Source organism: Miscanthus floridulus, chromosome 14 (assembly GCF_019320115.1).
Source record: "Miscanthus floridulus cultivar M001 chromosome 14, ASM1932011v1, whole genome shotgun sequence".
Taxonomy (NCBI): domain Eukaryota; kingdom Viridiplantae; phylum Streptophyta; class Magnoliopsida; order Poales; family Poaceae; genus Miscanthus; species Miscanthus floridulus.
Window position 1 is genome coordinate 49053203 of NC_089593.1, and position 22938 is coordinate 49076140.

At 42.4% G+C, this 22938-nt stretch overlaps 1 protein-coding gene and 1 long non-coding RNA gene across 5 annotated transcripts; both read right to left on the minus strand.

Annotated features, from left to right (window-relative positions):
- Positions 1-2089: 2089 nt before the first annotated feature.
- On the minus strand, positions 2090-7306 carry LOC136504778 (uncharacterized). Of its 4 annotated transcripts, XR_010770978.1 has the most exons (4): positions 4263-7306; positions 4082-4181; positions 3490-3761; positions 2090-3212 (listed from the first exon to the last, which is right to left on the minus strand). It is a non-coding gene; the product is annotated as an uncharacterized lncRNA (long non-coding RNA). The 4 variants fall into 4 exon arrangements; XR_010770977.1 differs by having other exon boundaries at positions 4082-7306; XR_010770980.1 differs by having other exon boundaries at positions 2090-3246; positions 4082-7306.
- Positions 7307-7751: 445 nt separating this feature from the next.
- Positions 7752-20689, minus strand: LOC136506190 (E3 ubiquitin-protein ligase UPL1-like). Its single transcript, XM_066501308.1, has 15 exons — positions 20583-20689; positions 20294-20497; positions 13685-20183; positions 12334-13409; positions 11950-12243; positions 11653-11860; positions 11279-11535; positions 10930-11201; positions 9518-10628; positions 9287-9433; positions 9106-9186; positions 8803-9028; positions 8578-8717; positions 8331-8437; positions 7752-8225 (listed from the first exon to the last, which is right to left on the minus strand). The coding sequence occupies exons 2-15, from the start codon at positions 20399-20401 to the stop codon at positions 8123-8125; spliced, it is 10629 nt and encodes a 3542-aa protein (XP_066357405.1). The 5' UTR covers positions 20402-20497; positions 20583-20689; the 3' UTR covers positions 7752-8122.
- Between the last annotated feature and the right edge of the window lie 2249 nt (positions 20690-22938).

The following is a 22938-nucleotide window of genomic DNA, read 5'->3' on the forward strand; positions in this document are numbered from 1 at the left end:
ATAGTAGTGTAATTACTTTCAAGATGGACAACTAATTAATCTAATAGTTAATTAACTAAAATGTTTTTATGATAATGAACATAGTTCTTTAGTGAAGGAAAGTTGTACTCAACTTTCTTAAAGTTTATCAAGCTCTGTTATGCACTTATGTGTCCTTCATCATGCATCATGCATAATGCCATGCATCCCATCTTGTTAAGCAAGCATCATTTATTGCGTGTAGTGTACGAGAGTGAGAAGGCTAGTGTTGATCAAATTTTGGAGGAGGTCCATCCACTAGTGGTGTTGGTGCCAAGTCTAACTACTGGACTTTTATGTGGAATCTAACCTTATCTGCAACGCAGGCAAGCCCCAGAGCATAAACCCTTCTCTAGTATTTACAAATCTTTATTACACTTTAAGTCTTATGAGATGTGCAATAAGTAATTAGAAGTTGATCGAATATCGTTGCTGCATGATTACCTTGGTATTCAGGTATCCTTAGTCGTACCCTACTAGTATGTGTAGATCATTTCCCCTGATGCTTAGTAATGCTTAGACTTTGTTAGAAGTCGAATGATGGTTTCATCGTTCGCGGAAAATAGGTTTTATGTTGTTCTTCTCAGCTCTGTTATGGGCTGTGAGAATACCATGATGATAATAATATTTAAATTGAGACCAGACGGGAATCGATATTAATCTAAGTGTTGGGCAGTCAGGTTCGCCAGGTCGTGCTCGTCCCACCTATATCGATTAAGGACCATTCATTTTAGGCTTGTATGTGTTCGAGACTTTGCAGTACTAGCCACATACTCCGGTAAGCCTAATACCTCGGCTACTCCATTATGTGAAAGACTACGCGCACTAGGAGTGGAGAGATGGTGAGAGCAGCGTGTACACATCCTTTGAATTCCCTAGGAGCGGCGCAGGGAGGTGGAGTACTGTGCTGTCAGGTAGCGCTGGACCCGTTCATGTTTTGGAGGATCCTAATGAGTGTTGATATATGTAGGTTCGGGTCCGGACCTAGACCTGCATATGTCGTGTGGTAAGAAAACCCTAGCTGGGCCTAATCGATTCGAATCATCATGCTCCTCGATTATGAGACTCGATCTTCTACCATGCACGTAGTTAATCAATGGAACATGGTTACTTGTGGATAAGAGATGAAGATGAGATGAGTTGATTAAAGAGGTGATTGATTTAGATCACGTGAAAACTGGATACCATAATGACTTAATACAAAAGCTAAAACATTGAAAGTAAGGATCCACCTGTAGTAAGCTTTTCTAAAAAAGTTATTTGTTGCTTCAAACTTTCCTTTAAGTCTGCATGCCCTTGGAGTCTTTTCTTTTGGTCGGGTAAGACTTGTTGAGTACCCTCAAGTACTCAGGGTTTGTTAACCCCTGTTGTAGGTTCTGACTAGTGCTACTAATTGAGGTCATGTCGGTGGGCTCGACATGATTTGGTTGTCTCTTCTACCTTAGGCGCTTCACCTAAGTTGCTTCTATAGTACTACTCACCTTTTTGAACTTAAGTTAATTTATACTTGAACATCTTTTGTAAACTAGTTGTTCAATGTATCTAGCTAACCACGATGTGGGGCAGAGTATGATCCCAAAACAAATATGAACATACAACGTGATTTATTAATTATTAGATAAATCTCTAATCCTCTCATGCCCATGCAAATTAGGATGGCTAGTCGACTCACGATAGGGAGTCTAGATCCAAGATGAATTGAAACATAACAAGGTTATTAGGGCACCCGCAACAGTAAGAATCAGCTACTAGCTCTAAGCCAACCACTCAATTAGTGTTAGCTCTTAGTAATGGCTAACAGTATGATTAGACCCACGTGACACTCTCACATGCTTTTAGAATGTGTGTATGCATCTAACTCTTGATCAAGAGCTAGCTTTTCTCTATTAAAATATAAAAAAAATGCTTAGAGCTAACTTATGAATCACCCATTGCAGATGCCCTTAATAAATCTATTAGGTTGCGTGCCCATGCGTTGCTACGGGATAGCTAACATTTTGTACTAAAAACACATGGATCGCACGATAAGATAACAATACTATAAAAATTAAATACCAACATTAAAGTGACATTTAATAAAAAAACAAAGTTCATGAAATTGACACAGTCACGAAGAGCGCGACGTCGTAGGCTCACAAACTCTACTGTATAGACCTTTCCATCATGCGGTTAAGTCACGACGCACACCTCTAGAATGGACATGTGAATGATGGGCAACAAGATGCCCATGCGCTGCAACGGGAAAAGATATTCACCGGATAACATATATGTTGTAAAACATCAATTGTTGTGATCAAGGTGTGAAACTCAAGAGACAGCAGCACATCTCTTGGGCATGGGAGAAGCGATAGACGTTGAACTTCCACCGGTCTCATAATGCCACGCAATGCAGTCTTGTTGTCTTTCACCAGAATGCTTGATCTTCAAATTTCAGTAACATCGCAAATCTTCTCGCTACAGTTTCATCCGAAGAGTTTTTTTCGAGCAGAGCGAGAAGCTTTATTAGCTAGCTATCGGCGAATTACAATCGGGATGATGGAAGGACAGAGCACACGCAGACATTTGTCCTTGCCAAGCCGCAGAATGTTTACGACGTCTAGCTAAAGAAGCTAAAGTATTTGCCACTTGATTGCACTATTTCTTTACTTGGGAACACTTTCAATCACTCATTGAGAATCGTTTAACCGATGCACCCATTGAAGACGGCAAACACAGGTACTACCTATTGGTCTCAGGTTGTCCCTGAGGAATCAAGTTGTCCCTCCATATCCTTGTACTTCTCCAGTCACCAATTTTATACACCACACCATGTTTATCTCCAAGCCATATCCAATTCGTCTCCATGTTTGGGATCTTTCAGCTGCTGGAACATTATCAAGCAAGTTACATGAGAGAAATATTTAGCTTTTGAAAGACGTGCACAGAGACTATCTGGGAAGGCCACCAGCCTCCATGCCTGTCTAGCAAGTAAAGCCTGATTGAAAAGTCTTAAATCCTTGAAACCCAAAGCTCCAGAGCTCTTAGGAAGTATCATTTGTTCCCATGGTTTCGACTGAATCTTCCACTTGCCATTTTCAGCTCCCCACCAGAAGACCCATATGTGCTTCATCAGATCATCACACAAAGTCAGTGGAAGTTTGAACACGCTCATCACATATGTAGGGAGGGCTTGTGCAACAGATTTGAAACAAGACCTGCTAAAATTCATCCGAAGAATTGTGAAATGACCTATAAGCATCATATCTGTTATTTGTTTATCAAAACCAATTCCTCTACAAATGCTAAGGAAATGTATGATCTATAACAAATACTAACAAAATCAATGCTGAGCAATACTAAAATACTACTATAATTTCGATGCTGCCTTATAAGGTCCAACGCGGGTCACTAACATGCTAACCAGTCTGGATTTAATGTTTAGGACAAATATACAGTAGAAAAGATCCAATTGCAAGAAGAGAGAGGGTTTACCTTAAGAGGACAAATATATAGTGACCCATAATTTAGTATTGCAGCTATATCTCAATATTTGGGGATCTTGAAATGTAATTAGGAAGAGCTTTTACTCTTGAAAAAATAGTGGAGTGCACATGGAGGAAGAACCAAAGTGCCAAGGTTGCCAAGATCAAGCTGGGACCTTTGGATTAGGAGGAAGGAGGGCAGCAACCCTTGAAACCATGGCACAAATCACCATTGAAGATGGCATCACTGCTTCAGATACTATTTCCATATTAGTGCTGCACCTGAAAAAACAAAAGTACAAAATGAATTAACCAAATCAGCAAGAGCGCAGTTAACCAGCTACTGTTTAATTCGATGCATTCTGAAAGAGCAATTATTTAGGAACAAAGGTCATATATAACATTAAAATTATGAAAAGTGTAATCAGCTACAAAATAGAGAAACCATGCAGCTTTACTGCATACTCGCGTCGTTCAAGCCATCTGTATGGCTGTTTCTTGGTGAAATTCTTTTGAGAACATAAGCATGTTGCTTTTTAGTAGAAAACATGAGGCTAAATCTTATCAGGGACAGGAAAAAAACATTAGTATTGCTCCAATACCTGCACTGTTGCAGCTGTCAGTGTCAAGCATAGTATTGCAAGTATAACTGCTTGACCTCAGCTTAATTCTCTTTGGTTCAATGTCCACTGATGTCTACGGCTGGAATGCAAATATAGTTGAATCCAAAACCTAAATAAGCAGAGCAAACAAAAATTAATATAAAAACTGTAGCCAACTGACCTCTCATCTTGTCATGGAATCGAGGGAATAAATCCTTAGGGTCCTGCATGTACTTGGATCAAGCGTGATTAGGGTACTCCAGTAAACTTAAGCAGATAAAAAGGGATGGAGAAATTGGCAATGATAACAGAACAATCACTTGGAATGAATATTAAATAGGCATGTACTGTAAAGATATACGAGAGACCTTACATTTTGTTAACTGATACTGTCTTAATGGAATCAATAAGTGATATGTATTTACATATAGAGCGAAAAAATGCCAATACAGAAACATAAGATTCCATGAGCCAAATATTTTCCATGCATAAACAATGAAAACAATGGCTTTCCACATAGCTTAACGATCAAAGACTCATACACTTTGTACTCAACAAACTAATCCTAAAAAGTAGCAGAATAATACTACAACGTTGCAGGCACTAACTAATAAGGTTATGTGCTTGTGCTCCTCTGTACTACTGAAAATCAGGATAGCATCATCATCATCGCTGAAAAATCTAGCACGAGCTCATGTTGCTTTTTATCTATGCTTCTTATGATCTCTGCATTGCCAAATCATAGAAAATAAAACAATGTCAAACTATCCCTGCATTGCCAGCAGTGTTTTGTCAGTTACTGCCCATCCCTGATAGTTTCAGACTGGCACATTACCTTCAGTCTTATGTTGATATTGGATTAGATTTTAAACAGACATCTTCCCCATGTAGTTGCAAGCTGCATGACAAATCTTGATAGGAATTAGGAAGCTGGGAAAGCGAATGAAGTATCTCAAGGAAACTATAGAGCACACATGTTCAAGTCCATTAAATCAAGTTTTATTTTTGAAGACCAGTAATTGGACTTCTGAATCCACTACTCCTGAAAATCAGTTTTTTTTATAGAAAAAACTATGAACTGTTACTGCTTGTGCCACTGCATTAGTTATCCATTACTCTCTCAACTTCAGAGTTCAGACCTACTGCTTTTCTGAAGCAGAATTGTGGCAAGGCATGTTTCAGACAACATGATTATCATCACCCAACCCCCAAAAACACCTGAATACATGTGGCAAGGCAATGCAACCTCTATTCAAATAAATAGGTTTTCAATCTGAACCCAGAAATTAGCTTTATAATATTATAAGATGTTCTCAGCTGAGTATTCTATAACCATAAGAAGGTGAAGAATTATACTGTTCTGGGTAAAGTAGTTGGAGAATCCTTCATGTACACAACATCACATATATTGAAATTAATGTATCCATAACCTAGAAAAATGTGTCGTTTTTCTGTCAGACAAAAATGCATGCCTCTGCAACAAATATTGTGAGCTAATCAACTTAGTCATTTTTAGCCTATGCTTGTACAAGAAGGGATAGATAAAGTTAAAGACATTCTGGAATAAAAGATGACTCCAGGCATTTCACACCAACTAAGAAAGGAAGAGAAATATGCAGGAAAAGGCATTCCTGAGATTAGCATCATCTAATGTTACAAAGGCATTACTAACAAATCACTGTATGGCTCACTATGCAGCAGCAGGGGCAACCAGACAAGGGCAGAAGGGTGAGGTTGCAGCCTTCAGGGGCAGTGCTTAGCCACTTGAGGACTGGGCACCAGTCGCCTGATGCCCTGGCTGGCTGGGGGCTTGGCGGACGCTGGCCAGTGGACGCTGGTGGGCACGGGGCTAGCCGACGGGGTGAGGTTGGCCTAACAGGTTCTAAGCTATTGGCAAACAAATATAGACAGGAAACAAATATAGACAGGAAAATTAGGAAACAAATATAGACAGGAAAATCAATCTAGGCTTCAGAAAACAAATAATGCACTGGCTGGCTGCTTAGTTTCGGCAGAGGTCGCGGTTACCAACATTGTCAAACTTAAATATGTAGCCTCCAGACTGAGAAAATATATATGCATCTCATACTAACACAATTGATATCAATTGGAATTGATCTACTATTTATTTCTGACCCTATAAGAATCCTAGATAGTTTATCCCTGACATGCTTCTAGTGCATGGCCTTCAAAACTGTTCCTGATCGAGCTGACACCTTGATTAGGACAACCATTGAGACAAGCATGTCATCGTACAATCAATGATCTATGGGATGATTGAGAATCGCTCTGAGAGAGGGCCCATCATCACTGAACAAAGAGGCATATATCTTACCAAAAAAAGGGCTAACCTTACATTGCAGACTACAACTAAAGTCTCAGGGGATGCTACTGTCAGTATCATAAACATAAAACATAATTAACTTGAGACAATTTGAAGTTAACTTGAGACAATTTGAAGTTAACTTGAGACTCTTAGGAGATGCCACTGTCAGTATCATTAGTTTCTTTACTGCAAAAGGTGGTTATGGAAAAAAGAGTTGCAGATCTAAAAACCTAAACATTTCCATCTCCAAAAGAAAAGATCCGAACAGCAGGTCATGGCAACGCCACTGGTGCGTTGGTCCCAGCTGGTCGAGGCCGACGAACGGAGGTGCGGCGGGAACGGTGTCGGTGAGTAGCGGTGGCGGCGGCTTGGCGAGGTCGTCCGACGGCTTCGCGGTCGCGGGCGCAGGGGTCGCAGGCGTCGCGTCGCGTCCAGCGGCGGCTTGGCGAGGTCGTCCGGTGGCTCGCGGTCGCGAGCGCAGGGTTGCAGGCGTCGCGTCCAGCAGTGACCCGTCCGAAAGCGGCGGCGTGTGCTGGTCGAGGCCGAATAACGGAGGTGCTGCGACGTGGCGCAATGGCCCGTCCGACGGCGAGGGTCGAGCGGGGGTGGCACGGCGGCGGCGGCGCTGATGAGGGAGGCCGCGCGATGGCGATGATTGCCGCCCGAGATCGATGGCGAGGTTTCTTTGGCGTGCGCGATGACTGCCGCGGGAGGTTTCTTTTGCGTGCGCGAGCGATGGCACGGGAAAACCGTGCGCGCGAGGGAGCGCTGGGCCAGGTCCACCGCATGGTCGGGCGAGAGAGGAAAGCGCCGCAGGATCGCATGTCGTACGCAGAAAGGCGACCCGATCGAATGTCGCACGAAACGATGATCTTAGTTTTGGTCTTTTTAGTTGCAGAAGTTGCACGAAACGGTGATCTTAGTTTTGGTCTTTTTAGTCGTAGAAGTTGCAAGTTAGGTGGTGACCGCGTAACGTGTGCATCCCATTGCAACGCACAAACATGTTTGCTAATATATAAAATAAAGTGTTAATATTTATAATATATAATTAGCAACATTAGATAGATCATTGAATATATTTTTTATAATAAACTTATTTAGAGATATAAATATTAATAATATTTTTTATAAATCTAGTCTGGTTAAACATAAGAAAATTTAATCAGCACAATCCATGACAGAGCGTAAGTGACAAACAATGACGGAATGAAAGAAACAGAAGTGTAGGGGATGGACAGGATGGGTAGAGGGCAAGATAGACGAAAGAGTGAATTTTTCGCTGTATAATATTAGAAATAAATAGGGTTTTTCAATTTACAGTAGTTTTAACAGATTTGGCGGATATAATACTGCAGCGTAAGAGGACTTGCATTTGACATACTGTTTGGTTACAACTTACACCAGTCTATGAACGAAAGGCAGGGAAAAAACTTCGGAGCAACGTCCAGTGTAACGCAAAAACTACGAACGGGCGACGACCGAAAGAAGCTAAAAAAAGTAATGAATATTATGAACACAAAATAGTCGCTATCTCTCAACAGTACCTCTCCCACGGACATTCTTCTATCCTGGACATGTTCTCCCCGGCCATTCCTCTCATCACACACGTAGAGTTCAGAATGTGGCAAGGAACAGCACACGTGCTGCTCGCCTATTGCAATTCTCAGTATCTGTACAGATCTCACGGCTGAGCACGGACAAACGAGTATGACTGATTAACCAAATCCAAAACCTTCATTTGCTTCGTGGATTGCCAACAGTAACCTCTCCTGGAGCTGCTCTTTGGATGTGTACTCAGGCAAGTCTAGTTGGTTAAAGCTGAATTCAGCAAAGATGGCCTGGTGTCAGTAAACTAGACAAATAATGGTGACTGCAAAATCTTTCACGGTAAGTGAAACGAAGCAAAATAAGCAGATAGGTTACCAAGTATGAGCTGAAGGCAGATGGTTCGTGCTGCCGTAGGCCTTGTGTATCTGAAACCTTTGTGGCCCAGAGATCCCTTGAAGTGCACTAAAACCTTCCAACGGTACCTACAGATAAACTCAAATGGTAAGCACAACACATAGTGTGGCACCATAGATTCCAAAGTGGCAGTTAATAAACTGTAAGCTTGCTAGAAGTGGAGACTGGAATGACAATCCAAAAACTGAATCAGTACTGCAAGGAATACCTTTGAAGTGCCAGTGACGAACTGGAGGAACCGAGCTTTGTCTTCCTTGCTGAACCCCTGAACGATTTCCCAGAACCACTGGATGACTGGAGAGGCTATGCTGTAGCCAGAATATTCTGTATTTGCTTTCAAATCGTCCACTAAAAGCAATATAGATAAAACAGGTCAATTAGATGGATACATAACTAGACTAACAACCCTAAACCATATATTTGCAACACTTACAGTCAATATCTGGAAGACCACTAATCAGAAGTTCAAGCTCTTTGTCGTTGAAGATAGATATCAGCTCCCGTGGAATGAGCTCATTAAACCCTTCCAGGAAGGCATTAATCTGAGGCCTGATTGCAGTGGTCAATCGATGCTCTGCTACACGGTCGACATATTCATGCTTATTCTCCTCAGTAACCCTGATGTTACGCCCTCCAGGAATCAACTCACAATCAGTGACCTGCAAAGATAACTTAGGACTTAGATCATAGAAAAGATTAAGACCACAAATCCTTGTGACACAAGCACAGCAAATACCTCTGCCTTCTCGTACAATATCAGTTTCTCTTCGTCTGCATCCACGCTAAAGGTGAGATCCAAAACATCACTTATGTCATTCTACAAACAGAACATAGAGAAGGTTACATCTGAATGATCAATTGTCAACAAAATTACAAGGAACATGCCGCATAACTTGTGTAAGTAGAGTAAATCATACCTCAAGCATCCATTTCAAATTCTTGTAGTACGCAGGATCGATGGCTTCAATGTCATGGTATGTAACCTTGACTCCAAGTATGTGTTTGTAGAAAGATCTAGTAAAATGGGCATCTAAAAGCTGACCGTCGAAGAGAGCTTTGCCAACCTGGTGTAATGTAAACTTCAGAAACTAGAATAATACTCACATTATGTAATATACAAGCACATAAATAGGAGCACCAGAACTCACCACTCGTCCAACAAATTTGAAGTATGAGAGGTGCTCAGTTTGATACACAGAATTAGGATTCGGTTGAAACGTCAAATCATTCCCGACTGTCGTAAACAGAAGGGCACCCTTGTCAAAAATGACTCGTGATAGCGACTGGTACCATTCCCTTGTCAGCCCACCAGCATCAATTCCTTCTTCTCCTTGAAAATGAACAGTGAGTCTACCCTTCAATTCCTGAGGGGAGCGCATCCTAAGCTGATTGTAGGAGTCCTCAAGAATATATGCACGACGCACAGAAATTCTAACAGGACTATGATGATGATGATCATACTGGTGCTTGATTTTAGACCGGAAATATGCACGTTTATTATCAAAATCAATCAGGCGAGGAATTTTCAACATCAGTGAGAATGACTTTTCCAACAATCCAGGGTTTTGACGGATGAATGCATTCAGCAATCTTCTGTGCTTCTCTGAGAATTTCACAAAAGCATTTTGCTTCTCATCAAGACTGGCTTGACAAGTAGATGATCTCTGCCCACCACTAGATGTTGAAGCATCTTCCATATCAGAAGTTGAAGCCTCTTGTACAGCATCAGGTTGCCCAGGACGCAACTTCTCACATGTCACGAAAAATGATTCTATATATGGTAATATGTTTTGAGTTCCGGCAGGCAATGGAGGTGCTACTCCTGTTGTTAATGTAGCTGGACTTGCAGAAGCAGGACTAAGATTTGATGCATACTCTGAAGAGCTTTCTATCTTGCTTATGCAGTTGCTCAATTCCAACCACAAGGCATCCAGTGCTGTGTTAATTTCAGAAATCTGGGAAACTGCATCTGAATGGTCCTTTTCAGCAGGCTGTTCTGGATCCTTTCTCTCTTGAAGAGTAGTGACAAGAGAGCTCAAAGCCTGCACAACTCTAAGAATTGCAGTACCATTGGCTGATGAAGAGCTAAGAAGAGCCTTTTCAGAATTCTCGTACAAACGAAGCTCCTTCATTGCACAAAGTGTCAAGTTTTGCATTGAACGTGCAAGCTCGTTTATGAAATGGCAACAGAAGAAAGGGGCCAGAGCCACAATCTTTTTCAACACTTCACCTACAAGGAGATAAGCGCTGTCCGATAATCTGAAAATGACAAAAGGGCCATCCACCATCACATTAGGTAATAAAAAAGAATACAGCGAAACAAAAAACTGATGTAAAATAATTTGATACAGTATAAAACAGAACAAAAGAACAGAGCATTGTTCTCATATTTTTTCCTTGAACCACAAAGAAAGTAGAGCAGTTTTATAACAGCCAAAAAGGTTATGAAAGTAGAATGATCCAATAAAAAAAGGTACACCAGAGGCAGATTATGAATTAGCAGACAAGAAAATAATAATTAACTGTACAAATCACTGAAGAAAATCATCCACACACATACCCATCATGCGCAAGCAATGAACATAGCAATCTAAGCTCTGGTTGGGGAAGACTTTGCAAAACAGCTTGCAAGTTACTTTTGTTGTCAACAGCAGGGGCTTTGCTACCATCCTCTGGATTCGACTTTGATCCATATGATTCAGAAATGGAGTTATCTTTACCATCTTGCACTGCATTCTCAGGTGCAGATGGCTTCTCAGATGATGCTTCTAGCTTAGCTTGATTAATTTCATTCTCAGCGCTATGCATGACAACTTCAAGAAGGTTTAGTAACTGCACATGTTACAAAATGATAAGAAAAATGCGAGCCAAAATGTTAAATGAAATACCCAAAAGAAAAGATAGCACACCTGTTCAAGATGAGCTACACTTCTCATATAAAGTGGCTGATTCAACAGAGTTAACAGAAGAACAAGCGCAAAGGCTTTCCGTTCTTCACCATCTTCTAGGAGAACAGCCTTGCCACGCCTATGATCATGTGCTTCGGGGCGACATTTTGATGGGCAAGGGAACTCAAGAGCGAGCAAGAGTTTAGCAACACTTGGATGGCTTCTTGCCAAGTTTGTCAGCGTTTCGAGCACACGACGTGAGACTAATGGAGGAACACCTATTTAAAGCAACAAAGAAAATCCATGCATTAAAATACATTGCAAATTAAAAGACCAGAAAATTAGGCAATGTAACCTGCTAAAAGGAATGAAGAAAGATGAAAACACTTAATTACCATCTGAAGATTGAGGACGTGAATATGTGATATTTGCATGGCATCCATACAACCTAAAGGGTGGCTCAGGTGCATCTATTGATTTCTTTGAAAAACCCTGCAGATCAAGCATAAGCATGTCCACCAGAATTTGAACCAAGGCCTGTCTGCTATCCCGATGAGTACAAAGGTTCACAAGAAGCCTCTGCAGCTGACCCTTGTATAGAGGCTGTAAATAATAATGGGAGAGGCAATTACATTAAGTATTCCCAGGATTCCATAAAAAAACAGAGCGCATAGAAGAAACAGTACTATTACCTGAACAACTCGAAGTAACCGAATAAGAGCTTTAAGGGCATCTTCATCAACAAGAGGAGCACCTTCAGTCTCAATTGGCTTGCTAGTTGATCTGGAGGGATCACCTGTGTTTCTATCAAGTCCTGCTGCCATTATGTCACGTCGGGAGGACTCACCTCTCCTGTTCCTGGAGTTCATACCAAAAAGGGAGCTACTGTGATACCGATGAGCAAATCTCTCCCTTAACATGTTGGCCTCAGCAACTAGTGCAGGCGTGAGTGTAGCTAGTAGAGTGTCAGGAGATGTCAAAAGCACCTGCAATTAGAATAAAATATGTAAAGAGAACATAATAAAACAGTTAGATAAAATCATCTGAAATGGGACAGGAATTGAAAACAGCTATACCTCTTCCCGAATTTCTGAAGGGAATGTTGCAATAATTGAAACAGCATCCATTTCAACTGGCTGTCCTTCTATTTCTTGTGATTGTTGTTGTATCCTTTGAGTACGTTGTTGAGCTAGCACCTCCTCTCTTATATCAGGGGGAAGTGCAGCAAGAAATTCAGGATCAATATCACCATCATTCTGAGGTTGGTCATTAGAAGTCGGAGTTACTTGATTTTGACGTGAAGAAAGAACTTCAGCTCGCAAGTCCTCAGGAAGAGCCTCCAAAAATGTAGGATCAATTGAGTCAGCACCTACCGCTCTGATAGGCTCCTGATTCCCCTCACTAGCATTCTGGCCAGGTTCTTGGTCTGGATTTTGAGGAACCTCATTAACACTCTCCAGAGACATATCTCTACTGCTTACTGGCACAGCATTTCCAGACAGCCTCCGTGATCGAGCAGCTGCTTGAATATCACCCAAAGGTAATCGTTCTGAGGCCCCTGAAGTTCCATGCCGGTCACCATCATCATGCCCTTCAACACTTCCTATTTCAACCTCTAAACTTCTGAGGCTCTCCCCTAAAGTAGCACCACTGCCACTGCTTGCTTGGCTCACTGCTTCAACATCACGTGCTATAGCGTCACTACGCTCATACTGCATCTCTGTAGCATGCTCACTTGCATTGGACACATCTCTTTGAAGTGTATCACTGTCAGGAGGTGCAGGGCCAGCACTTTCTGACAGATCTACAGGACTCACTGTATTTTCACAGTTCTCATTTTGCTGAGCTGGTGCTACTTCCCTTGCCTCAGCATCTGATCCACGGTTGGGCTGGTCATTTTCTTGAGTACCACCAACAGGTGTTCTCTGGCCATCAGGTTGTTGAGTGGGCCGCCTCAAATGAGAGATCAGCAATTCTTCAATGCCTTCAGGTACTGCAGGGGCAGCAGATCCATTGCGTTGTGGACCGTCATCTAGCCACATATTAAAGCGGTGTCCATTACGTCCACTTCGCAAGCTGCGGAATATAGCATCCAAACGGGAGGAGCTACTTTCATGGTTTCGATCAGAGAAAGCCATCTCAACAAGATTCTCTGAAGAAATAATAATAATATGAATCAATCATGTATGCAAGACATGACACTATCTACATACTACTACCAGTATCAGGCTAGGAGGATTAGGCAAATAACAATTCTCTGAAGAAATAATAATAATATGAATCAATCATGTATGCAAGACATGACACTATCTACATACTACTACCAGTACCAGGCTAGGAGGATTAGGCAAATAACAATAGCAGGTTCTTGACAAATGAAAAATGCAATTTGGGATGGGCGTAGGTTGTAATGGAGGTAAGAGATACCTGGCTGCCCTTGATGTGAAAAATTCAATGTTGAAGAAGGCTCTTCAAGAAGTGGGTGATCAAGAACACCATGATCACTAGCCCTGCCAAGAAGATTGTATATGGAGGTACTTCGGCCTTGCCTTCTTGTACCAAAAATGTCCAGAGGCATCACACGCAGTGTATCCCCAGACAAATTGTTGGTCCCACCAAAAACTTCAATGTGGTCAAACACATTAATGCCATTAATCCCCTCCTCCAGGCGAAGGATGACTCCTTCCTCGTCCTCATCTTCATCATCATCTTCTTCTAGCAAATCCTCGTCAAATTCTTCTTCATCCATTTCACGGTCTTCCTGATCTGTGTCAGGATGAGACATCTGATGGGCATCATCTTCCTCCAGATTGTTATTCTCCTCATCTTCGTCTTCAGCATCTTCATCAACCTCCTCACCATCTTCTGCAGACATATCTTCATCAGTGTCCTCGTCATCATCAGTCATATCATCCTCTCTATTGCGTGGAATTTCAAATCTGATTTCCATTGTAGATTCATTACCAGTTCCATCTTCAGCCATCTCATGCATAAAATCATCTTCACCATCACGAGCAAAGCCACCATCCATATCACGATCATGATCCATCTCATCTGCCACTGAATCTGAACTTTGTGAAGTTTGGACAGCATTAAACGTTTGTCTGTGATCAGTAACCATCTCTGTGTGCTGAGAAGTCATGTCAAGAGCCTGGAATCTATTAGATGATGAATTCACATTGTTGCTGTCAGAAGCAATCTTTGACGAGTTCTCTCCTTTTCCATTATCTGCTGAATGAACATGTTCCTTACTGACGAGTTCCAGGGCCTTAACAATAGCAGTAACAATCTTTGCAGAATCAGAGTGATCCAAATCAAGAACTTGAAGCATTGTCGATAATGAATGAACAAGACCAACTTCAACAAATGTAACTGTGGATTCTGCTGACAGCGAGGAGCCAGTTGGTGATCGCGCTGACAGAATATCATTCAGCAAATCAACATACACATTCATCCTTGGTACTGGGGCTTTGTAAGCTGCAGACGAGTCGGTGAAATCAAGAAATATACTGCAGATTTCAGAGAAAATCCTTTTTCGGGCCTCTGCAGAACGAATAGATGAAGCCACCAAGAACTGATTAGCCCTTGTTGCCAATTTATACATCCAATCTCCATCACTTTTTCTCTCTTTCTTTTGCCTTGTAGCATGAGGAAGGAAATGCTGCAGGATATGGTTAAAGATTCCACCACTAATTAGACCGGCACTTGTTCGATTTGGACCATGCATGTTGCTCAGATCAGCATCATGACGAAGAACAACTTGAATGGATGATGCGTAAGTTAACAATACATCTGTCAGCAACTTAAGGAAAAATGCAGTTTTGGCAAGGGATGCAGTAGACTCTTGGATAGCATGCTTGCTCTCTTCAGGTGGGACAGACACAGCTTTCCCTTTCCCTTTTGCAGAACTGCAGTCAATATCCATGTCTGAAGATAAGGCAGTACCAGAGACAACATCAGCTTGATCCTCTGGACGAGGTTGCGGAACAAAGGACATCACCAGATCTAAGAGATGCTCTATAACAGTGACAAAACTTTGTGGTGGCTTACGGTGAGATTTCACATTTCTTGAATTCAAATCAGACTGTTTCCCCTGAGCATTTGCAGGAGATCCTGCAGCTGTGTCCCCAGAAACTACCTTAGTGACTGCACCTGTAGCTTTATCTTTATCAACTGACTTGTCCTTATCTTTCTCCTTGCTCCTTTCTTTCTCACGGTCCTTTAACAGAACAACATATGGTCTATCTCCAACCATCTCAATCTGGCACACAGACTGGGCAGCTTTCATAAATATCACTGGGTCCCTATACACGACAAATGCCAAATTCTGGACAAAATTGCGTGGGGTAACCCTGGGATTTGCATGTCGATTAGCAGCTGTGACAAGACTGTGACGTATCTCTAATTCCATTGCTTGCTGAAGGGTGTGAGGGTCCTCCAAAATATGACGAATTATTGTAGAAGCCACATTGTTGAACCCAGAAAACAAGCTACTTGTCGGCAATGATAGCAATGCATTCAGACCACCAGACTCAAGAAAACATATAGCAGCTGCATGGACTTTTGTCAGTGTTGCAGAGAGCTGAAGAATAGCATGCATGGAAGCTGAAGGCAACTGTTTTTCTATGCACTTGCAACAGATCTTCAAAAGTTGATACTGGTCCTCCATGTCTAGTAACCCAACACTAGACAAGGATTCTGAATCTTTTTTCTTGCTGTCATCAATCACAAGTGATGTTTTTGTATTTGAGTTATCCCTTTTCAGGACATCTAGCTCTGTAACATCTGGCAACTTTGGTTCCAACTGGAGCATCTGATCAACAGAAAGGAAACAGGAAATTACCCAATTAGGAACCTCATTCATGCCACTTTCCCTAGGTTCCAACTCCCAGCTGCAAAGCAGATCCAAAGCAACCTTCACAAATCCTGCCTTTGAGGCAACTTCACGGGCAGCAGTATCTCCATGGAGAATCAAAGCAACAACATGTAAAAGAGCAGACAATGCAGTATCATTTGAAGGCTCAGATGCCACCACACATTGTTTCAGATTATCAATCAAATATGTAAGCACCTTTACTCGGTTTTGGCCATCATTCTGTGAGCTGATAGTAACAAGCATATCCCTGACAGGGAAAGCTATTGCTTCCTTTGTCTTAAGTAGCTGAAGACATGAATGTAACATCTCGTCTATAGGAGGCAGCTGAACCGTTACTTCTTCCAGCTCAAGATCATTGGACCTACTATCTCCCTCTTGTGCAGGTGTATCAGAATTCCCAAGAGACATTGCAAGCGCCCGAGCAAGTTCATCATCCTCCTCTTGCGGTTCCTCGGGGTGTAAGAATAACCAATCAGTTGCTATTTCAACACTGTTTGTTCCAACTTGTCTTAATGCTTCTTCAGCCCTGGCGCGAGAAAAACCCATCTCTACGATCAGTGAAATTGCACTCTCATCAGGAGGTGGACCAGCTAAACGAGCACCACCATTGCCAACAGTGTTTTTCACTTCCACCCCAGAGCAAACATGCCTCATGATGGACATGACTGAACTAATAAACTCAATGTTGCATTCTGGAAACTGGGGATGGGCCCAGATGGGAAGAACTGTCTTCAACACCTTTGACTGAAGTAACTTCATGAACCTCTCAGCATCTTGAGGAAACCTTACAGATCCATTAAAAATAGGCTGCTCAAGTAATTGTCTAGTTGATGAAGAGAGAATAAAAGATGAGGTCACAAGATGATCCATAATTGCCCCATAGCTGGTGAGGGGACCGTAGATCCATGAAGAATCCATCTCCTTTCCATCCTTTCTGGTTTTACTATCCGTCTCCATAGGTGAAGACGGTGGCCTGCTCATTGTGAAGAGCAACTCACTGGTGGCCTGAAATGTGGTCAGGATGGCCTGAATGACACCACGGCAATAAAATGAATTCGCCATAATTGGATTACAGGATTCTGGCCGGTCTAATAATATCCCATCAACAAATTCAACTGCCTTTCCAAGATATCTGCATTTTGTGGTAACAGTCATCTCCCTCTCAGAACTTACCGAATGTCCTTCAAAGTTGAGGTGCTCCAACACAATAGAAGCAATATTGTTAGCAACAGATATAACAGATGGGGATAGGTTTACAGGACTATTCTCCCGACGAGATGTAAGAAGCATTGCTTTACCAAGCTCCATAAAAAGATGGTTGATATGGTGGGAGAGAGATCTCATCATGTCAAAGCAGGAGGAATGCTCAGATTTTTTCTTGTCCACTTCTGATCTTGTGCTGGCATTTGCATCAGATGAACTGGAAGACTGGTCCTGGGAACTTGAGGGCAAACCCAGGCTAGAATATCTATCAGAACCAACTCTCTGAGAGTCACTAGCTGCACGGCCAATGTCTCGATACATATTAATAAGATCAGACACTTGAGACTCTATGTTCCACCCAGAACCCCTTCGCCTTAAAATTGGATCAAGATATTGCCCGAAAGAAGTGTATCTGCTATCACCTATGTCGCTGGCAGACAAGTCAGGCTGCTGGGCTTCAGATGTGGAAGAACCACTTTCAGCGTCGATCTTGTTTTCTTCAAAAAGCGAAATTTTCCAAAGCACTTCCCGGTGAACTCGCCCAATATCTTCCAGGACCTCCCTGCTGGCATCGCCAAATTCTGAGAGTAAAGCATTCATCCAGCGATTGTCTTTTGAGGCAGCTAGGAATAGCAAAAATTCAACAACAAACAAAGATGGGATCACTCCTTTTTCAATCTTGGTCATCTCAAATGGGTTGGAAACTTTACCAAGTTCCCCCAATGCACTCTTCAAATGCTCCATTAAAGACGAGCAAAATGCACGTGCAAGTGGAGTAGAGTGATGCTGAGTAAATCCCTTGAACACCATCGTGCTATGCAAAGCAATAGGCATCCCTCCAGATGACTGTGTAATGCTAGGCCTCAACAAGAGTGTCAAAAGAGCATGTAGACCTCCCTTTTCTACAAATAACCGGCAGGTTTCAGAGTTTTCCATTGTCCGGTGTACCAATACCATCACATGGAAAATGCTCAGATGAGAAAACTGTTCATTATTACTGCCACCCACACTGGAGTCCATAGCACTAACCAAATCACGACCTTCAATATCAGTGTCCATATCTGTTTTTTCTTCCAAGATGGCTGTTTCATTGTTTCTATCTTCCTGAGATGAACTTAGTTTATTGATTACTTCAATAATGATGTCAACACCAATACTTCTCAGGGATTGCACATGACGAAGAAGCTCTTCCACTGCATTAGCTAGAAGGACCACGCCCTCATTCATTGGTATCAAGTATTTCCTGCTAGTGAAGGTATCTACAAGAAATCGTAGTGCTGAAGTTTCCCTGACAGCTTCAAGTCCTTGGTTATTGAGGCATATTGCACCCAGGCCATTAGGAACACAGATAAGGGCTTTACAAGATGGTATTACCCCAGCAGTCACTGATGAGAGAAAAGCATCTGGAAGACCAAGTTCCTTCAAAGCAGGAAAGCATGTAGGATCTTTATGGATTATTTCGCTCATAACAGTAACTGCTGAAAAATAAATGTCACCCCCAAACCTTTCTACATTCTGAAATACAAGGGAAAGTGAGACAGGTAATGAATTATCTTGGGAGCTTTGAGAACGAGCAGGATTCCCAGAGGAATAAGTAGCAGACCCCAAAGCCTTGAGCAAAGCTTTAATCAATCGCTTCTGGGAGTACAGGTGGTCCTCTTCTGATTTAACTGCATCAGTAACCATTGAATTATGTCCATCAGCTGTACCAATAACACGCTGCACTTCTACATGTAACCTCTGAGACAAAAGCTCTACGCCACCCAAGTCTTTGAACAGAGAAACAGCAGGGCTGCTGTACTCCATAAGCTTTTGGAGAGTCTTCACTGCCAAGCAGACAAGATGCATATGAGAAGGATCATTATCTCGCAGAAGAGGCAAGAGAGGAGGAACCATCCCTGAGCCTCTAACCGTTGTCCCTGAACTTGATGAAGACAGTACATGGAGCAGAAAAAACTGAAGAAGGGCATCAACAATTAGAGGAGATGAGGTATCATTCGGGCTATTGAGTGAGAATATTGCTTTCTGCAAGACACTGAGCAAGACCATACGATTTCCACCAGCAGAGATGATACTTGAGCCACTCAATATCCTAGCACGCTCATGAGATGATGCATATGCTGCCAGCTGTGCTCCCAGTGCTAGCATAGCCAGTGCACGAATGGGCCCAGGAACAGAATCTTCTGACCGAACAAGCCTGATTAACTCGTTTATGTATTCTGGTTCATTTGTAAAGAAGTATGTGAGTTCATCGTGAGCATCACTGGATTGCACAAGAACAATGAATGAAAGAAGACTTATGCGGCTATAGATCCTACAAGTCCGTGCGGAGTTGAAGGCACGGGCATATCTTATCCTTGTAAGCAATGCAAACCTGTGCTCTGGGGGCACATTGAACTTGTCCACACACTGCTTCAGTACGCTCAAGTCATCCTCCTTCTGAAGATGCATGTCTGGAATATGTATCACACACAAATTAGATGACTTGCCCTTGTCATTAGTTTGGTCAGGATACTGTGCAGGACCCAAATTATACTCAAAATGAAGAGTTGAACCAAGACGATGCTGTGTGCCACCATATTTGTTCTCCAAGTCTACTGGGAACAAGGAAAGGCCCCCCTGCTGGTTTCCTTCATTTGCCACAACACAAGAATATATGCCTAGACCTTCCTCCTTGCTGCCCCATCCTTGGGCCAATGATAGAAGATGGGTGTTTATAGATCCGCAGCTAATTAGCTTTCCATTCATATGCAACTTTGAAGGATTTATTTTGACCAAGGCAACAAGAGTTTCCAAAGCTGCTACAACTATCTCAGGGTCTGACGATGCCAGGAGAAGCTTAAGATGCTGACAAAGAAACGGAAAAGAATTAACACAAACTGAACAAAAAAGCATGGATGGTTATATTACACATATTATAAGAACAGAAACAGGTAACAGCAAAAACAAAAGCTCACCTCAAGACCAGTAAAATAACTTCTGTTCTGGCAGTTCTCCAAAACAATCTGCATAACTCTTAAAATTTTCAAGATGGCATTCTTTGGCATAGGGTCAGCCTCAGTCATATCATCAGATAAAAGAAGATCCTTCCGAGAAGAAATGTATGTCTTGAAATATGTGTCAAAATGAATAAATAAAGGCTTCCAATGGTGGAAATTTCCCTGTTTCCAAGTACGTAAAGTAAGCTACAAACACGAAGGAAGCAAGTGAAAAACATAAGATGGGTTGTCCTTTTGAAAAGTTCACCTTATTGAACTCCCAACGGAAGCCTGATAGTGGTATGGCAATGTCATGTAGTGGAATATTGATGACTCGATCAATAAATGCTTTGACGTTTGCAGGCTACAATGCAAACACATGCAGGATAATTCATCATCAAAGAGTTGTTTTCACAGGTGCACCAAGGATAACGAATGTGGAACCAAAAGAGGAACGCTCCCCAAATAATTGGTAAAAGTAAGTAGAATTTTGCAGTAAAAAGCAAGTTCCGTCAACAACAGTTACAAATCAGGTTTAGTACCAACTATAATATGCTATCCACGTCTCACAACTATGCACGGTCATGTTTCAGAATAGGTATCCAAATCACATGCATAAACCACATTGGCCACAAATCACCTTGAAGAACATGTGGCAACAAACTGATCATTGTCACCAGGAAACCAGAAGTAGATGTGACAGTGTTATAGAGCCACCAAACTGGGAGTAAAAATATCAAATCGTGATATGTTTTACAATTGTTCCACAAATTTATCAGAACTACTGGCATCGACCAAGTTCATACAGACCCCAACCATAATATTGCACTGTACGGCATCTGCTATGACTCAAAATTATTAAGGGCGTACCCAGTGCAGAGAGCTCCCGCTCTGTGCGGGGTCTGGGAAAGGGTGTTAGTGGCAAGTCTTACCCCCGCCGGTGCAATGCGAGGAGACCGCGACTCGAACCCGGGACCTCCCGGTCACAGGCAGTAAGACTCTACTCTGATAAATAATTGACTAAGACCAATAAAGAATGCTAAATGCCCAAAGAAGAACAGACCCATAACACAAAGTGAGAAAGGAAACTAAAACTCATTAAACCTAGAAAAGCAGCAACTGAAGGACATAGGCAGATAGAGAGCCAACTAAATCAGAAAGTAAAACCTATGACTGACACTATAGCATCATTACAACAGAACACCCTTGAGGACAAACGACTTCACAAAAGAACTAAGGCCATGTTTGGAGCCACTTCTTAGGGGATTCTGGTTGAAAAAAGCGAACTAACTCCCCCAAACAACATGCTTCTGAACATGCTTCTTCCGCCCGCAATTCTTCCCCCAACACCTTTTGCACACGAGCGGAAGCCGCTGGCTGCGAGTGCTGGGGAAAATCCCACCGATTGTGAAGTTTCATGTTCCAATATTGCGCATGAACTTGGTAGGATTTCCATCATTGCAATCACATAAAAGGCTTACCACACCTTTCCCCTACCATTCACTCCAATTGCTCACACTAGGCCACTCGCAGGGGTGCCGCATCTCCCTGGCGACTCCATTAGTGTTCGCACCGCCAAGTTGCCCCACATCGCCAGCCACAGCTTGACCTAAGCTGTTGCACCCAGCTTCAGATTCGTCATCCCACCGGCTAAGGAAATGCCAGCACCACTTCCATCGGCATCTGACCCCTCACTGGTGACCGGTGGCTGCCTATCGTGAACCTCCAGATCCAGCGACTCCGTCCAGCCCTCAACAAGTGAGATCGGCCAGCGACGCCCACAACCGTGACTTTGCCGCACCCCGTTCAGCTTTCAAGGTATATGTTCTTGCTTTTTTCATGTCTCCATTGAACATCCTCTCACATAGGTGTTGTTCTCCTTTGAAAAAAGAGCTGGCAGTGTTCCAAAAGGCGGCAGACGGCACGGTCAGTTGCGAGTCGTGACTTGTGCGGCCAAGCTGGGAGCAGCGTGAATTGATAAGGTGGGAGGGGAGGTTAGGGATAAGGTTTGCTCTTCAAACTTGGGCCTGGGCCTGTTTTCATGGGCCTTTCTATATAACCCTTGGCCCACTGGTCTCCTGTTTCTTCTTTTATTTAGATTAGACTTTTAGAGGTAAATATGCATGGGTATAAAATGCCTTGTAAACACCTAGGCGCACCTAGGATCGTCTAAGCTCTAGGAGAGGGTCACCGCCTAGAGATCGCCTAGCGCCTTTTGTAACCTTGGATGCCGGTGATGCTTGATGAACCATTAATGATTGGATCTGTGCGTTATTGGATTTGTGGTTTGGAAATAAGCTTACGCACTGATGTATTCATATGCATATATTTCTCCTCCCCGTCCTACTGTGTGCTACTAATATCAGAAGACATAAAATGATTTGTTGCAGTATAAAATTGCAGATGGAAAACAGCAAAGCAGGAAAGCAATGTGGGATGCAGGCCAAGACAATATTTTCATAGATATTTGCCTAGAAGAAGTAGTTGCACGTAATATTGGATTTGGGAGATGTCTGAATACAGTTGGGTTCTCACCTGGAGGCCAAATTCAATGCACGCGGCAAAACAAGAACTATTGTCGCCTGCATTTAAAAACTAAATGGAAACTCCTTGGGATACAACTA